We start from the raw sequence: 24,222 nt of genomic DNA, 5'->3' as shown, positions 1-24,222 counted from the left end.
CACCGGAGCTTGCTCTTCTCCTTGATCGTAGCGACACGCACCTGTACGTCAGGCCCTGTGCCCCCGCTTCTCTCTCCTGCCCCTTGCCCTGCTCGCCCCCCTGTGACCACACAGGCCCGGCCACACCCCCAGCCTGGCACGGCCCTCCCTCAGATGCTCAGGGAGCTGCTCGGCGGTGACAAGGCTGCCCCGCGCCCTGCCACCCTTTCCCACGACTCTGCTTCGTCAGAGCCGTCAGAGCCGCTGTCCCTGCAGACGCTGGCTGCGTCTGCCCCTGAGGGAAGCTCCATGGGTGGAGACTCCACTCCGTTCTGCCAGCAAGCTGGCGCTTGACGCTGTTTGTCTGAGGCCCAGAAAAGAAAACGCCAGAGCCCTTTGTCTCTCATACCAGCTCAGCTTTAATTTTAAAGTGACAAATGTACAGGTGGGATACATTTTAAGCCACACCCTCCAGATTCCACTCACGTGAGAAGGGAGGAGCCGAATGTAACTGCCCGCCGCCCACTAAACCGCTCTCCGGCGATCGTTTATGAGGAAGTCCCAGCCCGGGGAGAGGACGCCCCGCCGGTGCGCTCCGTCCGTCTGTACACGGGGGTTTCCACGCGGGCTCCGTCGGAGGCACGGGTTTATGTCTGTCCTGACCGGTGATCACAGTGGCACCATGGGCTCTCCCACACCCACGTTGAGCAGACTATGCTCGGCCCCCCGTGGCTCCCAGGGGGGCCCCTGGCTGTGCCGCACTCGCAGGTGCTGTGTGACCTAGCGGTGCAGGTGACGAGTGGCCTCTGCTTTAGCCCAGCAGCTTAGAAGGTAGTTTTTCTCCGTGACTGTTGTGGGAAGGAGGGGAGTAACGGTTCAGAGTTGAGGTAACCCCCCATTTAAACTGGGGCCGCCTGCCAGGAGCGAAAGAACCTGTCCTGAGCAGGGCGCCCGTCTGTGGCTGTGTGGCGGGGGGCCCCGAGTCTGGGCGGGCAGGCGTCGTGTGCCCCTGCGGACCCCAGCTGTGCAGGAAGTGCCAGGGGCAGACCACCCGCATCCTTCGTGGCTGCACCGAGGCTGCTGGGGACACAGGAGGTTTCATCCTCTTCCCGAGGAAGCACTTTGGTGGGCAAGCATGCCAACACTAGTCGACAGAAAGTCATCAAAACCACCAAGAACGAGGTGCAGGAGGCACAGGCGGACAGTTACGCCCGTGTGTCACTCACAACACTGGTTTGTCCTCAGCAGCAGGAGGAGGCCTGCAGGGTTCAGGAAGCCTCCAGGAGAGGCGACCAGACACACTGACGCTCCACTCCGTTCACTCGGGTGCAGGGCACCGGGAGCCCCGGCGGCCGCGGCCCAGTCCGCGTGGACGGGCGCCGCAGCCAGGGCCCGTCCACAGACGCGTTTCTGCTCGCGAGGAGGAGGGTCGGCAGGAAGCCAGACTCGAACGTCCAGTTCGCAGCGTGGAGGTCAGCCCTCGGCGCCTCCGCGGCGTGGGGGGGAGGGCGACCCAGACCAGACCGGGGGGTGGGATGGGGGGGCGGGGAGCTGCAGACCGAGGGCTGCGGCCCGGCCTGTGCTGCTGTGGGGGAGCCGAGGCAGGCGGAGCCTCGACGCGCTCGCCGTGTCAGCGCGGCCCCTGGCCTGCCGAGGATCCCGAACAGGGAAATAAACTGATTCCGTGTGCAGACTGGAGGTGGTTTACACTTAAAACGTTTAAATATAAATTAAGTTACAACAGGTTACAACCAAAAGAAAACCCAGAGAGACACTCAGCCATGGAAAGTGCTGAGCACATGCGCAGGCCACCCGACCAGGCCGTCAGAGCGATGCCGTTCCACTGGGCCGGCTGACATCCGCGGCGGGCCGTCAGGCTGCCTGGCACTGCACGCCGGCCCGCGGCCCGTCGTCCTCCTCCTCGTGGGCCTCCCGGTGCTGGCGCCAGCTCTGGTCGCTGGGGTCGAACTCCTGCAGCTCCACTTGGTCCATGTCGTCCGTGACCCTCACCTTCTGCCGGGGGGGCAGCAGAGCTTCCAGCTGAGAGAGCCTGTCCGGAGGGAGCCAGTGCTTTTCGGGAAAGACCACCTGTAGAGGGCGAGGCGGGAGAGAGCAGGAGTCGGGTGCTCCCTTCCCGGGGAGGCCGTCTGCTATGTGCCGTGAAGGCAAACACGTGAACTCACCAGGAACTGGATGATCAGGCTGCCTTTCTCCAGGGGCGCTTTGTAGATGGGCATCCCCTCGTTGCGCACGCACTTCAGGTCCCCGTGCTTCACCACCTCCCCTGCCGCGGCAAAGGTTCCGTTAGGAGACGGGGCTGGAGGGAGCCCCGAAGGGTCGGACCCCCGCCCTCCAGCCTTCCGTCTCAGACGGCCACGGGAAAAGGTGCTCACACCCAGGGAGGGGGTGCGTGGGCGGCTCGGCCTCCACCACACCTGTGCAGGTGTTCTGTGACGCAGATGAGGGACCCTAACTGCTGTTCTGAGGCAACTTCAAGCCCAGGTGCTAGCCTGGCGCCCCCCTCCCCCCCGCTCCCCGCTTCAGCGTGCCTGCTCTCCCCACAGCCCCTCCCGGGCAGGGGCGTGGGTGCCCTTGCGAGCTCACCCCCTCCTGGGAGCCAGGAGACTGATGTCTGCCCGAGCTAGCGGGCTGAGCAAACTCGAGAACCTTTCTGGTTCCTCAGGTAGCTCCCTGCAGCCCTGGCAGGTGAGTACAGACAGTCCTGTGGATGTCTGCATGGGTAAGCTGAGAGGTCTTTCTTCAGGAAAATTCTGTTTTTAAACTGTCCCTCGCATGTCGTCAACATCACTGAGGCTGGAGGAACGTGTGGATGGATCACAAAGAACCGCCTGACAGAAGAACGCCTCTCATCGGCTAGGTCTTCCTCTTACGCAAAAATTACGTTTAAAATTCTAGTTACACTGGCAGTTTCCAGGTAGAGTCTTAGAACCCCCAAGATTCCTGTTTGAGGCTCTTCCCTCCTCCTGCTGCCACTGTGAAATTTTTTTCTAGGAGATTATTTGAAAATCCATAAATTTCCCAAGCCACGCACGGGGACTTGAAACCTAGAGAAAATCTAGTCGCTAACGCGTGCAGTGACGGAAGGCGGCCTCAAGGGTGAGACCGGGCTCCGTGGGCAGCAGTCAGCTCCGAGCCCGAGCGCCCAGAGACAACAACGAGCACGGAAGCGCCGGGAGCCAGCGATACCTGACTTGGACGTGATGATGAGGACGCGCTCGTCCAGGGTTTGTATCGTCTTCTTGAAGCCGCAGAGGGCCTCCGACAGCTGGATCTTCATTTTCATGATCAGGTCGTGGCCTCGCCTCTGAAAGACGCTGTGGTCCTTCTGGTCCAGCACGATGATGACGTCCCCGGGCTCCAGCTCGGGCTCCTGGTCGCCCTCCCCGTGGAACACTATCTTCTGCCCGTCCTTCATGCCTGCGGAACGTTGTCCCCTCCCGATGAGCCGCGTGTCCCGCTCGGAACCCACACGCCGTGCAGGGCCCCCGGGGGCGCTCCCGTGCAGCCTCACCTTTGTCGACGTGCACCTCGATGATCTTCTTCTCCCGGACCACCTTGGCGCCCTCGCAGCCCTCGCAGCGGTCCTTGGGGTTGATGCGCTCGCCCTGGCCCTTGCACTCGATGCACACGGTCTGGATCTGCTGCACCATGCCCGGCCCGATCTGCTGGATGTGGACCTGCATCCCGCGGCCCTTGCACAGCGGGCACTTCTCCACGGAGCCCTTCTTCCCGCCGACACCTGCGGGCGGGGCGGGGGGACAGACAGACGGGAGCTGAGCTCTTCCCGGAGGGGCACGGCTGCTGCTGCGGGACAGCCGTGGGGGAGGAACCGCTGCCTGGACTACTTATGAACGTGACACGCGAGGTGGAAGTGGCAGGGTGGTTCTCGCTGCGACGACGGCCAGGTGTTCACATGGGGCTTCGACCATCTGTGTTTTTGGTGGCACCAGCCCCAATTCAGGGCTGAACCTCCATCAGCTGTGGCTGCTTCCACCCCGGGGGGAGGGCCACCCATGCCACAGGTGACCGAGCAGGGTGGGCAGTGGAGGATGGCCATCCGGCTCAGCCCGCTCTCTGTGGGACGGCGTGGCCCTGACTGTTCTTTAGAAATCAATCAGATTTTAAAAATTACATAGATCACATGTGCATTTAAGTCAAGGGTCAGTCGATTACAGCCAGCTGCTTGTTTTTGTAACTAAAGCTTTACTGGAACACAGGCGTATCCATCTGTATTGTCTGTGGCTGTGTTTGTACTAAGAGTTGAATAGTTGTGACAGAGACCATGTGACCCACGAAGCCTAAAACGTGTGCTATCTGGTCCTTTACCAAAAGAGTCTGCTGACTCCTAGGTTGGGTGAACTGCCTTATTTTCAAATTTTTTTAAATAATTGTCATATATTAGTGGGTTTGGAAGCGGCGGGGGGAGGGGTGGGGAGAAAATACCGACAACTGTAATTGAACAATAAAATAATTTAAACTAAAAAGTAAATAATTATCATATATTAAATAAATATGCAGTTTACATAAAAATATACAAACGAAACAAATTTGTTCCTCGGGTCGCCTGCTGGCAATCTGTATTTGACCCTCCCTTTGAAAAGATCATTCCATTTAATTTTTCTGAATTATAAAACACTTAGAATTGTTTCCAGATCTAAGGGATCAGAACTTTGAGAGTCATTGAAAAATTGATTTTTACCTTCACATTTCTCACAAATTATATTTTTCTGCAGGGCCAATTTCTTTGTGACTCCATTATATAAATCTTCAAGAGTTACAGACAACTGATGTACAACATTCTTGCCTTACCAAGGGGAGGAAAAGAAAAAGCAATTAGTAACATGAGTAAATGCACCACTGTATCAAATGCCACCCACAGGACACTCGTGTGAAGTCTCTCCAGAGACTCGGAGCTGTGCCTGTGCCACCGCCCCGCCCCCCTCCCCCCGCCGCAAGCTCATTCCTCTGGCTCTCTGCCAGTGATGAGAGCTAACCCCCTTCTAGCCAGGAGCTAATGAATCATTTGTAGATGTCAACACAAAGTCTTTCCATCTTTATTTCCAAAACAAATCTGAGGACAGCCAGCGAGCGCGGAGAGAACCTAAAGCAACGTTACAATGAAATTGATTGCCCAGGTTCTCCCCGCGAAAGGAGCCCTGTGCGCACAGGGGAGTGAGTGTGTGCCAACCACTCTCCGGACCTTTCACTGAAACTTCCTTGAGCCTAGCGCACTTGACTCTTTGAGCCCTTCTGTAATTTGTGGCCAAGTGGGAACTCTTTCATCTGCACAGGCAGGACAGTGGGCCTTTTGTCTTCAGGGTGGGAGTCTGTCTGCGCTGGCGCTGTGCCCGCCTGTCAGGACCCGGAGCATCAGGGCCCTCGCTGCTGCTCGCGGCCCCTGAGACAAGCTGTCCTTGTTTACCGGCTGTCAGCTTGGAGAGACGACTGAAGGAAGGGCAAGAAGCTGCTCATCTCAGACAGTGAGAGAGCTGGGTGAGAGAGGCCCAAGGCTTTAATCACATCTGCATCGTCCAGTCTACGAGCGGGCAACATACCCAGGCAGCAGGGCAGGGACTTTTCCCCAAAACACACGGCGATTTTCAGCATACGGTTCACAGAATCGACAGTCAAGCTTTCTGAAGCTCGACGTCAACTGTAACGTAAGAGCCAGTGCAGCCTTGTTTAGGGGCCTCTTGTTGGCCGCCTGCCACCCTTCGTAAACCTCAAGGCAGAACTTTCTTGTTCTGCTTTTGTCCAGGATTGTAATATTGGTTATCCGCCTGGTTTCAAGGTCCAGAGCACTTTATCAACAGTCTGCTGAGCAGGACAATGGGGGCTGTGAGAGATCACCAGGAACAGTCGCAGGTGACAGACAGCCTGCAGTTTGGCAGGAGGTAAAAGGTAGAAAAAGTGGGAAGAGCAAACCCCGGAACTCAGAAACTGTAGCCTAGGGCCGTTCAGCTCAGGACTAAATCCCTCATTCATTTCACGGGGATTAGACTGCTAACCCTAATGCATTCTGCAGAGGGAGGCAGCTAGGTTCTTTTACCGAGATGTTTAAACATAAAAGGGTAGATTTTGTTGCCTGGAGCGTCTCCTGAGCAGGCTGAGAAAAGGAGGCCACCCCGCACACAGCAGAGCACCCGCCCAAGACAGGGTCCGAGCCCAGGGCAGAGGCGGGGGAGGCAGGGCGTGCAGGCGGGCAGAGAGGTGCTCTTGGCAGTGACATCACTGATAAGCCCAGGAGGTGCCCCCATGTCCCTGAGGACACTCAGGAGCTCGACCCCAATAACAGAGAAAAGAGGGCAAGATGAACCTGACCTTCCTCCTTTCTACGCGCCCCTCCATCTTCTCCTTTACACGTGGTATTTAGAGGGTGGCAGCTTATTGCTAAGAGGTTCCAGGAGGCCTGGATACTAGACGCAGGATGAAGTAGTTAAGACTAACGGTTCCCAAATCACGACAAGTGTACCCTCTTAAGTCAGGATCTGTCCTGATTCCAACAATGAACAACTTGGAAACTGTACAACCTGCTTACGGCCTTCACGAGCATTTACCTCTTCTCTCTCTAGCCATCCGCCCTCCGCCGCCGAAGAACATGTCGAAGATGTCCATGGGGGAGGAGAAGTTGGGGCTGCCCAGGCCTCCCTCCTTGATCGCCTGCTCGCCGCCCTGGTCATAGATCTCCCTTTTCTTTGGATCTGAAAGCACTTCATATGCCTGGGATATGAGCTTAAACTTTAAAAGAGAGAAAAAAAAAAGAGCAATTAAAAAGAGATAAGGTGCCCTGGCACCTTAAGAGATAAGGTTAGAGCATCGTCTTGGTACACCAAGGTTACGGATTCGATCTCAGGTCAGGGCGCAGACAAGAATCAGCCAGCGAATGCATCAGTAAGTGGAACAACAAGTCAATGTTTCTCTCTCTGTCTTTCTTTCTCTCCCCCTTCCTCTCTCTCGCCCTTCTTCTTTCTCTCTCTAAAATCAATCAATAAATTAAATTTTAAACAAGATAAGCCTTGGGTTGTGTTATTAAGCAAACCCACCATATGAATGCAATGTCAGAGGTATTCTGCACCCAACCCCCCAGGGTAACTGGTCTGTCTGTTATCTGGAACTCAATTTTTCCATTTACTCCCCTTGTAAGGTGGGAGACACGAGGTGAATGTTATTAAGGGACCAGTGGCAGGCAGGGCCCCTACAGAGAACAAGGGACAGCAGCAGGAAGGCAAGTGTCTCCTACTCAGGTGGCACCAGACAGGAAAGTCATGGGGAACTAGGAGGCAGTAAGCCCAGGCCAGGACTTTACCTACAACCGGAGCCAGCCCGGGACTCATGAGGATTGCTTTACAGGGTTGCTAGCATGAAATTCAACTACAGATGTCTTGTGAGCGCCTATCGCCGCAGGCTGCAAGCACTGTGTGCAAACCTACACTTCCCCCCAAAGTCCTGCCCCTCCCGCAGTTTCCCCAATGTGCCAGTTACTGGCAAGGCCAGAACCTCATTTACTCTCTCCCTCCTGTCTCACCTGTCAACAAATCCTTTTGGCGCTACCTTCAGATACACGTATCTTCAGTGCCCTGAGACAGACAAAATACCCCATGTGTTGCATTCCCACCAAAAATGTGATCACTGGAATCCAATTGTAAAGAAAAAAATCAGAAAACTGAAATGGAAGGACATTTTGCAAAACTAAAATACAGGAAAATTAAATGCAATTTATGATCCTGGAATGCACCTTGCACTGGGGGGGGGGGGATGGCTCCTTTATGATTTTTTTAACTTTCATGAAAATCTTATTCAAATTGGGCCAAAAGAACAAAGGCATCTGGAGAGCCCGTTAAGGTAATAGCCAAGAATATATCCCTGTCCTTGCACCAGAGGGAGGAGCTCACTGAGTATCCCACGGAAACCAGCCACCCAGGAAAGAAGCACAGGCTCCAGCACAGAGCGCCTGACAACAAACACTGTGCCCAGTGCTAAGCAACACGGACAACAGGGCACAAAACAAAGACCGACGCACCAACAGCCATCTCAGTTATCCTGGAGCCGGTGGGGACGGGACTGCCTTAATCTATTTTTGAAGAGTCATTAATAATACAGTGAGAGACTTGGGAGGAAAGAAGGTTCCACCAATGGCAGCTGAAGTGGAGGAGTGCTACACACAGACTTGCGAGAAAAGAAAAGGTCGACACAGTGAGCTGGGACACAGCAGGGCCAGACAGGAGGTTATCTGGTGAATGAACGAACGAGTTCTCTTTAGGGACCATCGAAACTGAGATATCGTCCCCTTAGATTTCCAACCCCGCTTCCGCCTGCACTGCAACGATTTCCCTCCACGGGGCTCTCTCCTCCCACACGGAGTTCTTTCCATTGTGTTCTCTTGCTGCTGCCTCCATTCATTCAGCCAGCCGACAGGCACGCGTGGGCGCGGGGGGCCCTGCCGGCTTGGCACTGGGGAGCAAGGGTGTGTCCTGAGGACTCGCACTCAAAGCAGGCTGAGGGCCGGCTCAGCAGCTCAGCCCAGGGTGCAGGGGCCACCTCCTGGAAGAAGTCCCGCCTGAGAACGGGTGTCCGGGGCTTTCTTCCTTCTCTGGAAGATGGGCCCGTCGCCAGCTGCGGGGGACCTGCCAGGCTTGACCAGCAAGGGCCTCACTTACTAAGGGCCTTAGCAACACTAGTTCAGTGCTACTAACAAATAGTGGGTTAACAAACCAAACAGCGCGCCCGGACAGCTGTGCACAGGGCAGCGCCCACAGAAACGCATTTTAAGAAGCTGCTTTCGCACAGGACACCGTTAGAGGAGCCTGGTGGCACCTTCCTTCCCAGGGATTCTCAGACACGGGGCCCAGGGGCCGAGGGGCCCGCGTCCAGGGGTCACTGACACCCCGCAGTGGGCCTGAACCCAGCCGGCCTCAGACACATGGTACCGCAGGGAAGCTTTTTAACCAACTTGTGACAGCCCCAGTCGGCACCTGTGGCTAAATATAAATATTTTATCACTGTCTCCAACCGGCCACCCGTCCAGAAGCAGCTGTCTCCAGCTTGGCAGCCAGGTTGTTTGATATGAGCGTCGGTTGCCCCGACTAACTGCTGGGGGGGATAATGGGTCACTTCAAAAGGGCCCGGGTGTCCCTGCGCTCAACTCCTAGAAAAGCCCCCTCCTCCACTCCACCCCATCCCACCCCGCTGGGGACAGCCGCATTTTATAAGAAAATGACACGGCGTGAAAGGAGTGGGAAGGGCGACCCGCTTTCAGCGGGGACAGAGCCCGGTCGTCTGGGGACAAAACGCAGGCTGGGACCCGGGTGAGAAGGGCGAGCGGAGGTTTCCAGGACGCAGGTTCCAGGGGGGACTGGTCCTGAGGACGAGCTGTGAGTCATTTGTCACCGAGAGCCTGGAACATTCGCGTCAGATGAGGCCCCCCGCCTAAAAAGGGCGACGGGACCGCGCCGCGGAGTCTGACCAGGTTTCCCGGCCGGAGCGAGGGGCGCAGACCCCACTTCCGGCTCAGGGGTCGCCGCGCCGGGGGCGAAGTCCGTCCCCGCGGGTCGCGCCGCGTCAGCCCCGCCCCCCGCCCGCGGGCCCCGCGGGCCCCCGCACGCCCCCCGGCCCGCCCCCCACGTCCCGTCCGCGGCGTCCCCCACGCCGCCGGCCCCGCGCGGCCGCACCTTCTCGCCCTCGTCCGGGTTCTTGTCCGGGTGGTACTTGAGCGCCAGCTTCCGGTAGGCCTTCTTGATCTCCTCGGGCGCGGCGCTCGGCTTCACCCCCAGGATGTCGTAGTACTCCGTCTCCTTCACCATCTTGTCCCCGCGGCGCCGGCGGGCGACGCCGCTCAGGAGGCCGCTCCGCGCCCCGCCGCCCGCCCGGCCCGGTCACCTCACGGCCCGTCCCCGTCCCGTAAGCCCCGGGCGCGTCACGGCCACGTCACGGCCGCGTCTCGCCGCAGCCCCGTCACGGCCTCGGTCCCGTCCGTCGCGCTCCCGCTCGCTCTCGGGCGCCGGCGCCTCCGCGGCGGCTTTTATTGGGCGCGGGCGGTAGTTTCCGCGGGGACGATGACGCCACAAACGCCCAGAACTTTCCGGGGGTTTCGACGGCCGCCTCCTCGGACCTCCCGCGCGGGCGCGGGCCGCGCGGGGTCGGCGGGGCCGGGGACTCGGCCGGGGGCCTCTGTGCGGTCACGGGCGCCGGGCTGCGTGCGGGGACCGCGCCTTGCGGGGCCTCCTCGGGACGCGGAGCCGGCTGCAGCGCCGCGATAACGCCGGCCGCCGCTACGCCCAGTTCTGGGCGCCGGGCACCCCCGGGAGCGGGCCCGGCGTGGGGAAGGGGGCCGCGCCGGTGCCCCCGGGCAGGCAGCCGCGTGCGTCCCGAGATCCCGGCCCGGATCAGACCGTTACCTGCATCCAGCAGCCACTCGTGCCACCTCCCAACCCTGTGCACCCCCTGGGGAACCCCTGCCCTGACTTCTAAAGTACATTCACTGCGCCTGTTGGTGTACATTATGTTAATGGCGTCACGTGCTATTGGCATCAGTGCCCCCCCCCCCCCCGCGTTGGCCTTTTTTTCCTCGATGTCCGGCTGCTGTTGGGGGGCAGTTGAGTTGTTTGCAGAGCCGCCTGTGGAGCGCATTCTACGGTGTTCTCTGCGCGTGGATGTGACAGTTTTCTGTTGGATACACTCCCAGGAGTGCAGTTGGCTGGGTGGGTTGAGAGTGACTTGCCCCTCTTGCCTCCCCCCCCCCCGCCCACACCCCCCACCATAGAGATGCCTACTTGGTGCTTTGAGAAACCCCCTGGGGGACCCTTTGTGCCCCAGGCTGCACTTTGGAGAGAGGACAGTGGGCAGAAGTGGGCACAGGCGGGCTGCAGCCACGTGGTCTTCAGAGCCATTGGGATAAGCAGAAGGCCTGTAACTGCCAGGTGGAGACTGGTTCTGCTCAGGCTGCTGGGCACAGATAATCAGCTCACCTTGCCCCAGCCTCTGACCCAGGGTGGGGTGGAGGGACCTCCGATGCCACTGTCGCTCCACCCAGGGCAGGGGCTGCATCTCTCTTTCCCAGTCTTCCCGAGGCCCCCCACAGTGCCTAAAAAATGGAAGATGCTTGGTAAATATTTGTGGCATTTAACCCACCTTTCTAAAACACCAATGAGCCCTGGGCAGTTTGGCCCAGTTGATTGCAGCATCATCCCATGAAAAACAGGGTGGCAGGCTGGGTCCCCAGTCCGGGCGTGTAGAGGAGGCAGGCAGTCGATGTTTCTCTCTTTTTCCCCTCCTTCCTCTTTCTCTAAAAAGCAATAATAATAAAGAAGTCCACGGGTGAGGATCAAATGCCTGTGAGTTGAGGCTGCTGAAAGCCCCAGTGCCCCACACTGTCCTCACCTAGAGCCCTGCGTTTGTTTCCTGTGCTGCCGTCACGAAATGCCACCAGCTTGGTGGCTTCAGACAACACCAAGACAAGACAACAGTTCATTCCCTCCCGGTTCTGGAGCTCAGAAGTGGGCTTCACAGGGCTAACGTCAGGGTGTTGGCAGGACTGCGTGCCTCCTACAGACTGGAGAGAAAGATTGCATTTCTTCCCTTTTTCCAGCTTCTAGAAGCTTCCGGCCTTCGCAGGCCCCTGGCCTCTTTATCTTCAAAGCCAGCAGCACAGCATTGTCAGATCTCCCTGGGGTTGTGTCCGTCATGACATCTTCATGCACTCTGATCTGCCTGCATCCCTCTTATAGGGAAGGGTCCCCGAGATTACATTGGAGAAACTGGACGATGTAGGATAGTCACACCTCAAAGCCCTTAACTTGATCACATGTACAGAGTCCTTTCTGAGGGCAAGTTAACGCTCCCAGGTTCGTGGGAGTAGGTAAGGACCTCCTCGGGGTCCATGTCCACATGGTCGGTGCACAGGTGGGTCCTGCTGGCTGTCAGTCAGGTGCTCTTCCCCCAGCCCCGCCTACTCCCAGCTTCAGGTGCGGCAGCAGCACCCTCCCTCCCGGGGAGAGACCGGGAGAGAGTCATCCAAACCTCTGTTTTCCTCGTGGTGACCAGCCTCTGTCCCCGTTTAGAGCTTTCTAGGGTCCCAGTGATAAAAATAACAAGAGTAGCTCTCATTGAAAGTGTCCACACAGCTCTAAGTGCTTTCTGTGTATTGAACTCACTGCCACCTTGGGAGATAGGAATTACTGTCTTACAGATAAGAACACTGAAGCCCTGAGCGGCTGAGTAATGTGTCCAAGGCCACACAGCTTGTAAGCAGCTGTTTGGTCCCAGGTGTCCCTGAAAACAGCCCACGGCAAAGTGTATTCCCTGAGGCTGTGCTGGGAGCTGATCCCAGGGCAGAGAAGTGAGGGCAGAAAAGAAGTGAGGCCACAGGGAGGAGAGCACGTACAAGGCAGTGAGAGTGTTTCTGCCCACTGTTTCACAAGAAAATCCAGGTCTTTGCTCCGCCACATGGGACACCCAGACAGGCCAGTGCTCTGCACTTTGGACAGGTCTTCTGGGGGAGGGACCCAGTGGAGAGTGAGGACAAGGAGGTGGCAGACTCAGATCCTTCCGGTCCGCACCCCTCACCCTCCTGTGCTGAGTTGTTCATCTCATCTTGGATCACAGGAGTTATTTTGCTGTCCTCTTTGCTAAGCTGGTTTCAGTTAGGGGTTTCTGCCCCTTGCAACCAAGACTTCCCATTTTACAGATAAGGAAACTGAGGCTCAGAGAAGTGAGGTGACTTGGCCTGGGTCACATAGCTAATTCAAGAGCCGTTGTGGTCCCAGCTGGTGTGGCTCCGTGGATTGAGTGTTGACCGGCGCCCTAACTGCAAGGTCTCTGATTGGGGAGGTGTGAGAGGCAACCAATCAATGTATCTCTCCCACATTGATGTTTCTCTTCTTTTCTTGCCCGCTCTATAAAAGCAAATAAATAAAATCTTTAAAAAAAAAAAAGAAGAGGAGGAGGAACCATCAAGCCCCATGTCTGCCCTGGGCCATCCAGATCCACGGCTCCCCCGGCCCGGGCCAGGGAGGAAGGTGCCTCCTCGGCAGAGGGCGCTGCCTTCCTCTTTTTTGTCCCAGCTTCCTCCCTGAAAGGGCCACTCCCAGCCCTTGTCCCTGCTCGTTGGAATCCTGTCTGTGCCTACTTTCTTTTTTTTAAATTTTCAGTATAGTTTATCGATTATGCTATTACAGTTGTCCCATTTTCCCGCTTCACTCCCCTCCACCCTGCACACCCCCTCCCACCCACATTCCCCCCTTTAGTGCATGTCCATGTGTCATACTTATAAGTTCTTTAGCTTCTACATTTCCCATACTATTCTTGCCCTCTCCCTGTCTATTTTCTCCCTACCGTTTATGCTACTTATTCTCCATACCTTTTCCCCCTCTCTCCTCCTCCCACTCCCCTGTTGCTAACCCTCCATGTGATCTTCATTTCTGTGGTTCTGTTCCTGTTCTAGTTGTTTGCTTAGTTTGCTTTTCTTTTTGTTTTATGTGTGGTTGTTAATAATTATGAGTTTGCCATCCTTTTACTGTACATGTTTTTTCTTTATTTTCTTTTCTTAGATAAGTCCCTTTAACATTTCATATAATAAGGGCTTGGTGATGATGAACTCCTTTAACTTGACCTTATCTGAGAAGCACTTTATCTGCCCTTCCATTCTAAATGACAGCTTTGCTGGATAGAGCAATCTGGGATGTAGGTCCTTGCCTCTCATGACTTGGAATACTTCTTTCCAGCCCCTTCTTGCCTGTAAGGTCTCTGTTGAGAAATCAGCTGACAGTCTGATGGGAACTCCTTTGTAGGTTACTGTCCCCTTATCTCTTGCTGCTTCTAGGATTCTCTCCTTCATTTTTACCTTGGCTAATGTAATTATGATGTGCCTTGGTGTGTTTCTTCTTGGGTCCAACTTCTTTGGGACTCTCTGAGCTTCCTGGACTTCCTGGAAGTCTATTTCCTTTGCCAGAATGGGGAAGTTCTCCTTTATTATTTGTTCAAATACCTTTTCCACTTGTTGCTCTTCCTCTTCCCCTTCTGGTACCCCTATAATTTGGATGTTGGGACGTTTAAAGATGTCCTGGAGGTTCCTAAGCCTCTCCTCATTTTTTTTTGAATTCTTGTTGCTTCAATCTTTTCTGATTGGATGTTTCATTCTTCCTTCTGGTCCACTCCATTGATTTGAGTCCCAGTTTCCTTCCCATCACTGTTGGTTCCCTGTACATTTCCCTTTATTTCACCTAGCATAGCCATCATTTGTCATCTAATTTGTGATGAAATTCAACCAATTCCGTGAGCATCCCGATCACCAGTGCTTTGAACTGTGCATCTGATAGGTTGGCTATCTCATTGTCACTTAATTGTGTTATTTCTTGGGCTTTGATCTGTTCTTTTGTTTGGGCCTTTTTTTTTGTCTTGACGTACCTCTTACATAGTAAGGGAAAGAGCCTTAGGTGTTCACCAGGGCGGGCAACCCAGTTGCTGGGTTGTGATGCAGTATGTGGGGGTGGGGTCCAAGAGAGAACTATGTCGCTTGCTCTGCTCTCTGCCGGGTTTCAGTCCCTTCTTCTGCTTCCCCCAAGCAAACTGGGCCCTTCTGGTGCTGATTCCCGGGTGGGTGGGTTTGTGTACGTCCCAGGACCCCGTGGGTCTCTCCAACGCACTCGCCTGTGAGGCTGGGAGTCTCTCCCGGAACCTCAACCCACACAGGTGTTTTTCATCAGTGTTTTGAGTCTTTATTTTCCTGCGCTGGGACCCTGGGTTGTGTGGTCTGTCTCGCTCTCCAGTTTTGCCTGGTTTATCTGCACATGAATGTGGGACCCCCAGTACGCCAGCAACCTTGTACGCCAAGCCCCCTCCACAATCCTCCGCCTTGCTGAGTCTACCTCATCCAGACCGGTAGGAGGAGTGGAGTCGAGCGCCCGGGGTCTGCCAGCCGACACTTTGCACTTTTCGGAGAGTCCTCTCCACCTGGCCACCCGACTCCGCCCCTCCTACCGGCCTGGATGAATGTTACTTCTTTAACTCCTTGGTTGTCGGACTTCCATACAGTTCAGTTGTCTGTCAGTACTGGTTCTTCTTTTGTTTCTAAATTGTTATTGTCCTTATTTTGTTTGTGAGAGGAGGCACAGGATGTCTACCTATGCCTCCATCTTAGCTGGAAGTCCCTGTGCCTCCTTTCTTCTGCCCTGCTTGCGGGAGAGCTGTCTGGTGACCTAAACCTCTGAACCTCTGAGTCCCAGGGAGAGGGGTTTGAGCCTCAGAACTCCCTGGGTTCTCTGTGGAGCTGGAGGAAACTCAGCTCTGACTCTGGGACCCAACCTCCACCCCATTCAGTCAGAAAGGGATCCGGGAGGACAGGGCTGCAGCACACCCAGGTGCACTGGGGACCACAGCTGTGGCCGGGAGGCATCCTGTCCTGGGGTCCGGGCGGCGGCAGCAGAGGAAGGTGGTGATTGCCCGGTCCCTGAAAATGTTCCTTGGAAACCTGGGCCAGTGGGAGGTTCTGCAGCCACCAGGGGCCAGCAGAGGCTCGTAGTTGTGCCTTCTCGCTGGCCCTGGACCCGGTGGCCTCCAGCCAGAGCCCCAGGCTGCATTTAAAAACTTTAAAAAAATAAAAATTATGTCTTATGTATGTATGCACACGGTGACAGAAAAGGAGGCCAGAGGTTGATGTTCAAAGTTCACAGCAGTCCTCCTCCGGCCCAGCCCCCAAACACCGTTCTCTTTCCGTCACTGCCTCCATTCCGAATACCTCTCTCCTGAGGGCCTCGCAGTTGTAGAGCAGACGCCTGCCTCTAGACCTCAGCCGACCAGCCGGACAGGATCCCCGTGTGCGGCGATTCAGGTCGACTCCTGTAGCCCCCTCCCCGTCACGGCTCCTGACCTTGACCAGTGCCGTCGCTCCCCTTTCCTCTCCCCCCACGGACGCCCACAGCATCGGGCAGCCCTCAGTGAGGGTGTGAGCGACCCGGTTCCCTCCCGTCCTCCGCCAGCCCTTCCGGAACTTCCTCTTGTGACCAGGGGTGACATTTGCATCCTTTCATGAAAACAAAAATGAACGTTCCCAGCTTTTTCTGTAACAGATTCCAGAAGTGTCCTATGATGAAATGTTAGAGGTGGTACATGGACATTTGAAAAAACAGCTTCACATTCATTTTAATAAACCTTAGGAAATACCTTTGTGCGTATGAGGCAGGAGGTGGTCGGGAAGGAGGAAACTCCGGAGGGGCCCCAGGGCTGAGATAAAGGACATCCGTACTGGACAGAGACCCTGCTCTAAGACCAGCGGTTCCCGGTGTCTGGAAAAGCGCTGAGTCATGGTGAATGGTGACTTCACCTGCACAGATGCGGCGTGACCCGGCTTCATTGTAGCAGCATTGTCATAAATCAGCACCGTGCAACCCCCTTCTCCGGTGGCCAGTCACGGAAAATCGTGGGAGACCGCATGCACAGTAGCTTTAAAGTAATACAACTACTTGTACATGCGCAGTAAAAGCCCACCAAAACTAGCCAGGAAATATCCACCCTATACGAACAGGAACCCTCCAGCCCAGGAGGTCATTCTCTGCTCAGAGTTGGCCCACTTCCATGTCCCGTGGAGTGCACTATTGCTTAATACATCTCTCTCTCTCTCTCTCTATCTCTAACTCTAACTCTATCTCTCTCTGCTAGAAACTCTCTGTGTGTTTAGTTCAATTCTTTGTCCTCGATCACCAGGAACCTGGTTACCTGTGCCCACTTGTGACACGTGTGTGTGTGTGTATATATTATGAGCCCTTCCGTTTGTGGTTTCACGATCTAATTGCTTAGGATGAAGGTAGAGTTGACTTTTGCCTTACGAAGTGAATCGAGGTGAAGAACAGGTTTAAATGATGTACGGTCCCAGAGGTAGGCGTGGCGAAAGTTGTGAAAGGGGGTTCAAAGGTGGATCGGAAAACAGGTGTTGATTGTCAGAGGGCAAGCTGCGGGGCGAGCAGGGATGTGGCTGGGGCGGCTGCGTGGCCGGCTGCGGTGCTTTCCCTCCCAGTGGGCCGGGCCCAGAGACCGCTGTTGACAGTCACGCCGCCTTCCTGCTCGTCCCGTGACTTGTGTTTGCAACTTGTTTCCCGTGGTGTTCCTCGTCACCCTTCCTCCCACTGTTGTTGTCAGCCGGACCGCGTGTCTTCAGGTTCAGTCGCCGTCTGGGTCACACTGCCTGTCCCGTGGAGTCCCCCTTTTTGCCCGGGGGGCTCCCAGGAACCGTTCAGAAAAGGGGCTGCCACAGAGCTCGGTGTGCAGCCTCGGCCGCACTCGTCGGCCACAGGTCATCCCCCTGAGAAAGGCTTACCGAGCGTCTGCTCTGCGCCAGGCAGAGAAGGTCAGAGGAGGAACGGAAGGGACAGACAGATACCCCTGCCTCGCGGGAGTCTGCCTTCCGGGCCAGACAGGTGGGGAGGCACACAGCGCTGGGCGGGAGATGGCGGTGAGGGCGTGGTGCCGGATTGGACGGAGGGTCAGGGAAGGCCTCTCCGACACGGTGGCATCGGGTGACGACAGGGAGGTGAAGGAGAGTCAGCCAGTAGGGGGCATCACCCGTCCAGGCCAAGGGACTGTCCATACTGAGGCCCTGAGCAGAGAGGTGGGACGCAGGCCCGGGTGGCTGGGTGAGGTCACGGCGACTGCAGTCCCGCAGGGGCCTTCCTGCGGCAGGGGCGGGCAAAGTGGACCATGCTCAGGGCGGCAGCTCGCGCCCCCAGCTGATGGAGGGCTCTGCCCTCAGCTCACGCTGTTTTCTGAGTCCCTTCCAGCCCCTCCCATCCTGTTTCAAGGACTCCTCACTCCTCCCAGCCCCACACGCCCTCCTTCTTCTCACTTCTCACCTACTTTCGATCTCCTGTCTTATCTCCAGGGGTGGAAAAACTGGCTCCGTGTGCGCCCTCCCGTTCCAGGCCAGCAGCTTCTGAATCTTTGTTCCTGGAGTCTTTGTTCCTGCTCTCATGTGGACCCACGGGGAACTCGGCCTGCACTGGGCACCAGCGGAGGGTAGGGAGCAGGCAAGTGTGCAGAAACCAGGGTACCCCTCAGCACCTAGTGGTGCCACGAGGAAGCCCTGCCGACCCAACTCTGTGCTGGGTGCTTCCCAGCATTCCTAGCTCCCTCCTCACCAACACCTTCAAGACCCACCCTTGGGTGTCAAAGCTCAGGTGCAGAGGGTGGAGTCCCTTGCCCAAAGTCACTCAGCAAATAATCAGAAGAGGCAAGAGTTGAACCAGGCCTGTGTGGTGCCAGAGGCTGGGGTTCCCACTTCCTGTGGTTCCTCCCTGGTGCGTGCAGGCGTCCTCGAGGGTCTGCAGAAAGCCAGGAGCCCCCCCCTAGAAAATACAGACAGACGGACACGTAGGCACGTGCACATGCCCTGCACATAGCAACACACGTACACTTGTCACACACAGAGACACACAACATGGACATGGGCGTGCATGCACACACCACACACACACACCACACGTTGCCAGTGCCTCAGGCCTGCCGAGGCTCCAGGTAAGGACACCTGTGTCATCCTGTGTCATCCCTGGACTGTCTCTGGACTGTGTACCATGGGCTGGGCCCCACCTTGCCACACTCTGATGGTCCCTGGAGCACATCCGGTTCCAGCCAGCTAGCCTTACCCCCCAGAAGCTCTGCTGGACTCACTGACCCCTTCTGAAGACAAAGGACTCCCCACCAGCATCTCCTGTATGCAGTTATACTGGGCACAGTCATCTGCCCCAGCATGCACGTTTACCCAGAGCCTTGGAATGAAAGCTTATTTGGCATCTGGGTCCTTACAGATGTCGTTGGCCAGATGCGACAGGGGAGGCGGCCCTGCGCAGATGGCGGCAGAAACTGGAGTGGCGCATCCGCAAGCTGAACGTGGGGATTGCCAACCGCCCCCAGCAAAGACCCTTCCCTGGAGCCTTCGGAGGGCTCAGGCCCTGGCGACACTGCGAGGTGGCCCTCCGGCCTCCAGCCCTGAGGGCGTGCACTTCTGTCATTGGGAGCCACCCCCGCCCCCGAGCGCCTGAGGACTGACACTCGGTGAGTCCGGGGCGGACCTCGGCTGCTCAGAGGAAGCCCTCTGTCCTGCCCGCCCCCCGTCGAGTGTGGCTGCCAGCTCATCTGCCACTGCGCTTCCCTGGGGCTGAAGGACAGGCCGCGCTGAGGTGTAGGTGCCCTGGACGGTCCCCTTCCAGGTCCCCTGTATCGTGTGACCTAACTAAAAGCCTGCAATGTCTCCCGGAGGGCAGCACCTGAGGGTCCTCCTCGGGCGTCCAGTCTGCAGCGTGGGCCTGGGGGAGGGGGCCCGAGTGGGTGAAATCCATTCCCGGGCCCTCGTCCAGTGCCCGTGAGGCGAGGCAGCAGAGTGCGGGCAGTGGGGGTGCGGCTTGGTGCTGGGGAGGTTTTCTGGGGACCCAGAAGCCCTGAGCCCATTGGCCAGGCTTCCTGGGAGACCGGGAGTGGATTTGCATCAAAAAGAACACTGGCTTCATTGAAATTCTCCTCCTCGTGAGTGGAACAAAACCACCAAGGAAAGGAAAGTTTTCATTCTGAGCAACTGCACCACTGAGGAGCGTTGTGAGCTTCTAAAAATAGAGAGGAAGCGGCTCTGCGGTAGCCTCTCCCCCTGCCTGGAGCCTGCCCCTGCTGCCCACTCGAGGCCGGCCTCGCACAGCGCGAGACCGAGCCCTCTCTGGCAGGTTCCCGAGGCGGACGGCACACAGTTGTTGGGCTGCATGCAGCCACCCCCCAAGAACCCCAGCATGCCAGATAGCAGAGAGGTCCTGCAGGACGGCCAGCCGGACACGAGTCTGGGGACCACCCAGGAAAACTTGGGGACCGGGTGAGTTGGCATTCGGGTGTCTGTCCACCGAGCGCGAGGCCGGGGCCCGGACTCTGCTGTGTGAACCTGGGCAAACTGCTCTGCTCTCTGAGCCTCAGTTTCTCTGTCTGGGCATGAAGGGAGGGTCTGCACTGAGACGTGTGCCGTGTGGGGCTGCTCCCTGGTGTCCCCCGTCTGTGTGGCCAAGGGAGTGTGACAGAGCGACGACTCACCTGCAGGGGTGAGAGTCGAGCTTCGGCAGGATGGAGGAAGAGTTTTCTAGGCACTAAAGACGCTCCCCATCTCGTCGGGTACGTGGAGTCAATGACAGGCAAGGCCTGGGAGAGCCAAAGGGTCTGCTCTGGTCTGCTGTGTGACCCTTGCAGGTCACCGCCCCTCTCTGGGCTTCAGCCTCCCTGTGTGCCAGAGTGCAGTGGGTCGAGGTTCTCCACCGCCTTTCTACTGTGTGTGTCCTTCTAATCTGCGGTCCAGAGGGAGGAGCCCAGGCCCTGTCCATCCGGGCTGGGGGGACCCTGAGCAGGTGGGACCCACCCCGGTCCCGGAACCCCCCAGCATGTGGAACCCCTGAGCCCAAGAGGGGCACTTGATACAGGCCTTGGACGCCAAGGTTCAAGGGCGGCATCAGTGGGAGAGGTGTGAAAGGGCGTGTGGGTGGAAAGAACAGGGTTGCTGCGGTGAGGAGGCAGTGGGAGGACAGGAAATTCAGGGACGGGAGAGGTCTGGGTGGTGGCGGAGCACAGCACGGTGGAAGGGCCGGCTCTGAGCCCTCTGCAGAGCCAGTGTGTGTGGTGTGTGGCTGTCTCTGACGGGGCGGGGGGTGGAGTGAGGTGGGGGGCAGAAGGTGGGAGGGCGGAGCGTAAGGGAGTTAGTGTGAATGCGCCTCGGCACAGAGCCCTCCACAGCTGGGCAGAGGGCCCAGAGTGGACCCCGGCTTCCAGAAGCAGGGGCTCCTCACCTGCAAGGCCTCCAAGAGCCTGAGGCCCAGCCCCTCACTGGGCAGCGAGTCTGCGGCTGTGGACTGTGCTATCCATCGGGGGTGCCCGTGCAGTGCGTCCGGTGGAGACTCTTGCCTCTGTGGACCTGATGCAGCCCTGGCTGGAGGAAGGGCCCCAGAGGACCTGGAGAAGGGGGCAGTTGGTCCTGGGTGTGGAAGGTGTGAGTGCTCGGGGGCAGGCAGCAGCCGCGTGGACTGAGGGTGTGCTTAAGACGGGGCAGGTTAGGGCCAGGCGGACTCCTGGGTCTGGCTCGGCTGGTGTGGCCAGGTGAGGGGCGCCCAGGCATGGGGATGGCCAGGGCCACAGGAGGGGCGCAGAGGGGCCCCGGGACACGCGGCTGCAGCAGAAGCCTGGGAGAGTCTGCCTGGGGAGGGGAGTCTGGCAGCGGCATGGGGGTGGGCTGGAGGCAGGAGGCCAGAGGAGGGAGCCCGAAGGGTCAAGTCAGGCTCAGGGAAGGGTGGTGAGCAACCGAGCACACCCCACCTGGCGCCCAGCAGCCTCCCCCAGCACTGCCTGCACAAGCCTCGGTGCAGAGAGGGGTCCCCCAGAGCCAGGACTCGTCTGTCAGAGTGTGTCCCGTCATTAAGTGATGCACGACTGCAGTGATGACAGACACAGCCGACTGCCCGCTGCTGTCCTCGGCCCTCACGGAGAGGGCAGTTCCGACCTAGATGGAGCCTCCCACACACCCGGGCCGTCTGGTACAGCCTGCCGCTCCTGGGCTGCCAGCCCGTGCAGAGCATTAGTGCCCAGAACAAGGTGCGACTGAACCGGGCACGGGAGAGGACGACGCCATGAGAGGAAGCGGACAGGAGCTGGGTGAGGCCGCTGCTGGTGTGGCACAGCGCACAGGCTCCCAGCGAAGTCCTTGCACGCTTAGAAAGAGCACACTCTAGAATGTGGTAGAAACTCTGGTGCAGAAACACAGAAACCTGTAGCTCAGTCGTTTGTTGTCACTGGCAACAGGCGTGTGCTGCACACAGTTGTGTCTGCCCTGCTTTCGTGCACCTGGCCGGCCAGCCGGCAGTAGGCTTGTTTGCACCTGCACCATCACGCACGTGTGAGCAAAGCAGGGTGCCGCCTGTTTGGAGGGCTGCAGCGTCGCTGGGTGACAGGAAGTTTTCAGCTCTGCCATGATCTTACGGGGCCACCGTCACACTGAGGTCTGTCCACCGAAACGTCGTGGCTTTATCGTGAATCATCACATGCGTCTCACTTATGCACAAAACTCTTCAAAACACAGTTGAGGGGCAGGTATGCTGAAAGGGTCTGCAGATGAACGGTGGCGGCAGAGCAGCAGAGGATCGTGGGACACCCCCCTCTACACCTCCTTGTTTTCCACCGCTCCCCCCCACCCATCACTCCATAGCCCTGAGACCACGGGGTGCAGCCTGCTGGTTGAGAGCATGAGATGCCCACTCACCTGAGTTTGTACCTCGACTCTGCTGACCCCAAGACCTTGCCTGAGTTACATGACCTCTCTGCACCTCAGTTTCCTTATCTGTGAAGTGGGGACAGTGGCAGCAACAGTGCTGGGCTTTTGTGAGGACTAAACATGTCAGGTGCTGTAGGCAGCAGTGCCGGACCCACAGAAAGTGCTGGGTGCATGGCAGCTGCTGGCCAGCACTAGCATGGTTCCTGCCGTGCTGCTTCCCCTTGCCCCACAGGCCTGGCAGCCTGGTGGCACCCGCCTTAAAGCCTGGCCCTGCCCAGCACAAGCGGGAGGCCAGCCAGGCACCCATTGCAGCCCTGGGGAAGTTGGGAAGCCCTTTGTCTGTGACAGCTGAGGAAACTGAGTCCCACACAGGACCAGGGACTTGCCCACAGCCCCCCGGCTGAGGCAGAGCCTGGCCTACGATCCTGGTGTCTTGGTGCCCAGAGAGTTTCTCCTGGGCACGATCAGACTGCCTGCCGCCTCCTTCCGGGCTTGGAGGCCGCCCTGATGACTGACGCTTGGTCTGTGTGACTCGGCTCCATGGGGTTGGACACTCTGGGCGCTGCCAGCTGGGTCAGCAGTGAGGGGGCCGGTCACATCACTACACCCCCTCGACAGCAGCCAGGGGAAGGCCTTCAGGGCTGAGGCCTTGGGCCAGGGGCTCAGAGAAGGCCAAGGGCCCACTTGGGAGGATATGTCCTCGACCGCGCCCCTCCACTCCAGGAGACCGTGGGTCCCAGAAGTTCCCTGCCTTGGCAAGCCCCGCGTGAGCTGGGTCTCTCTGCCAGGCCCTGGGTCTGCACCCTGCTAAGTAGCCTTCCTTGCTGCCAGTTGCCCGGGGCTCTTGCCCTCTGCCTCGCCTGGAATAATCACATCTTCTCCCTGCCCCAGCCTGGGTCCGGTGCCTCCACAGCGACCTTGAATGCATCCTTGTTTATCGGCTGCCAGTCCTGTCATCTCTGAGCCTTCGAGGCAGAGCCAGGCTCCCCCTGCTCACCTCTGTCCCTGCAGTGTCTGCGCGGAGCCCGTGCTGCGCTGGCGGTCACGGTCGGTCGAGAGGCAGTCAGGGTTCACTTCCAGCTCCGGGAAGGTGGACTTGAGATTGTCACTGCACAGCAGACAACGCTGTGTTAAAGGGCACCACCCAGCACCTGCACACAGTGCTCTGGGAGGGGCTTGGCCGGGCGGCTGCAGGAAGAAGTGCGGGGCTTCCTGCAGGAGGAGGGTCTGCCAGGGCAGGGAGAGGGGAGGTGGCACATTTCCCGAGCCCTTCTGGTCCGGGAATAAGCCCGTTTGCCCGACCTCCTCATCAGTTTGGAAACTGCATCCAGCCTGGCCATCGGGCTGCGGGATGAGGCTGAGCAATTGGGGCACGGGTTCTTGCGAGCCCCCAAATGACCACCATCCTCACCACCCACGTCTCCCCAGGGCCACCTCCCATCGTTGCCACCAGTGCGGGAGGGAGAGCAGAGGACACGCAGGGGCGCCCTGGCTCTGTGGGGTTCGCTGGGCTGGGGTTCGCAGACACGCTTGGGATTCCAAACCTCTGGAACCCGAACCAGCAAAGAGCATCTGGGTGCACCGATGGGGACAGACGGTCTCCCCGCAGGCTTTCAGAGGGACTCGGGCCAGCACCCTAGGCCCAAATGTCAGGGTCTCCTGAGGTGCCATGGGCAAGGATTGCTGGGGAAAGAGGCCTTAAAGGGTCTGGATTCTGGTGGAGGGCAGAATTTTCTGGAGGTTGGCGCGCCGGCTGTGAGCTTAGTGCAGGAATCTGGGGGTCGCCTGCCTTCGGACTGTGTGGAGGGCCTTGGAACAGCTGCGTCCCCACCGCTGCCCGTGTGCCCTGCACCTTGGCCTTCACACGAGCGGGCTGCCTCCCTCTTTCACCTCTTGCAGCCACACTCGCCTCAGAGGCAGTGTGGGGTTCCGGGGTTGGGGTGGCTGGGGGGCAG

The 24,222-nt window shown here is 57.9% G+C and overlaps 2 protein-coding genes and 1 long non-coding RNA gene across 6 annotated transcripts in view; 1 reads left to right on the top strand and 2 right to left on the bottom strand.

The window, feature by feature from the left end:
• Positions 1-380: 380 nt before the first annotated feature.
• Positions 381-9,990, bottom strand: DNAJA4 (DnaJ heat shock protein family (Hsp40) member A4). Its single transcript, XM_045825035.1, has 7 exons — positions 9,669-9,990; positions 6,558-6,738; positions 4,700-4,804; positions 3,512-3,739; positions 3,187-3,417; positions 2,163-2,263; positions 381-2,067 (listed from the first exon to the last, which is right to left on the bottom strand). The coding sequence occupies exons 1-7, from the start codon at positions 9,798-9,800 to the stop codon at positions 1,852-1,854; spliced, it is 1,194 nt and encodes a 397-aa protein (XP_045680991.1). The 5' UTR covers positions 9,801-9,990; the 3' UTR covers positions 381-1,851.
• A 6,108-nt stretch (positions 9,991-16,098) lies between these two features.
• LOC123809789 lies at positions 16,099-23,362 on the bottom strand. Of its 2 annotated transcripts, XR_006784095.1 has the most exons (5): positions 23,265-23,357; positions 20,793-20,955; positions 20,050-20,154; positions 17,838-18,329; positions 16,099-17,658 (listed from the first exon to the last, which is right to left on the bottom strand). It is a non-coding gene; the product is annotated as an uncharacterized LOC123809789 (long non-coding RNA). The 2 variants fall into 2 exon arrangements; XR_006784094.1 differs by having other exon boundaries at positions 20,793-23,362.
• Positions 18,809-24,222, top strand: part of ACSBG1 (acyl-CoA synthetase bubblegum family member 1) — a 26,073-nt gene continuing 20,659 nt past the window's right edge. For 2 of the 3 annotated variants that reach the window (XM_045825085.1, XM_045825081.1), the window contains exon 1: positions 18,809-19,837. In XM_045825085.1, coding sequence (XP_045681041.1) covers positions 19,731-19,837 — 107 coding nt within the window. In that variant the 5' untranslated portion in view covers positions 18,809-19,730. The remainder of the gene's footprint in view (positions 19,838-24,222) is intronic. The other variant, XM_045825082.1, reaches the window with a different exon arrangement.

This window comes from Phyllostomus hastatus, unplaced genomic scaffold (assembly GCF_019186645.2).
Source record: "Phyllostomus hastatus isolate PE091 unplaced genomic scaffold, TTU_PhHast_1.1 phas_scaffold_555, whole genome shotgun sequence".
NCBI classification, from domain to species: Eukaryota; Metazoa; Chordata; class Mammalia; order Chiroptera; family Phyllostomidae; genus Phyllostomus; species Phyllostomus hastatus.
The sequence above is the reverse complement of the archived record's forward strand: the minus strand, read 5'-3'. Positions and strand labels throughout refer to the sequence as shown.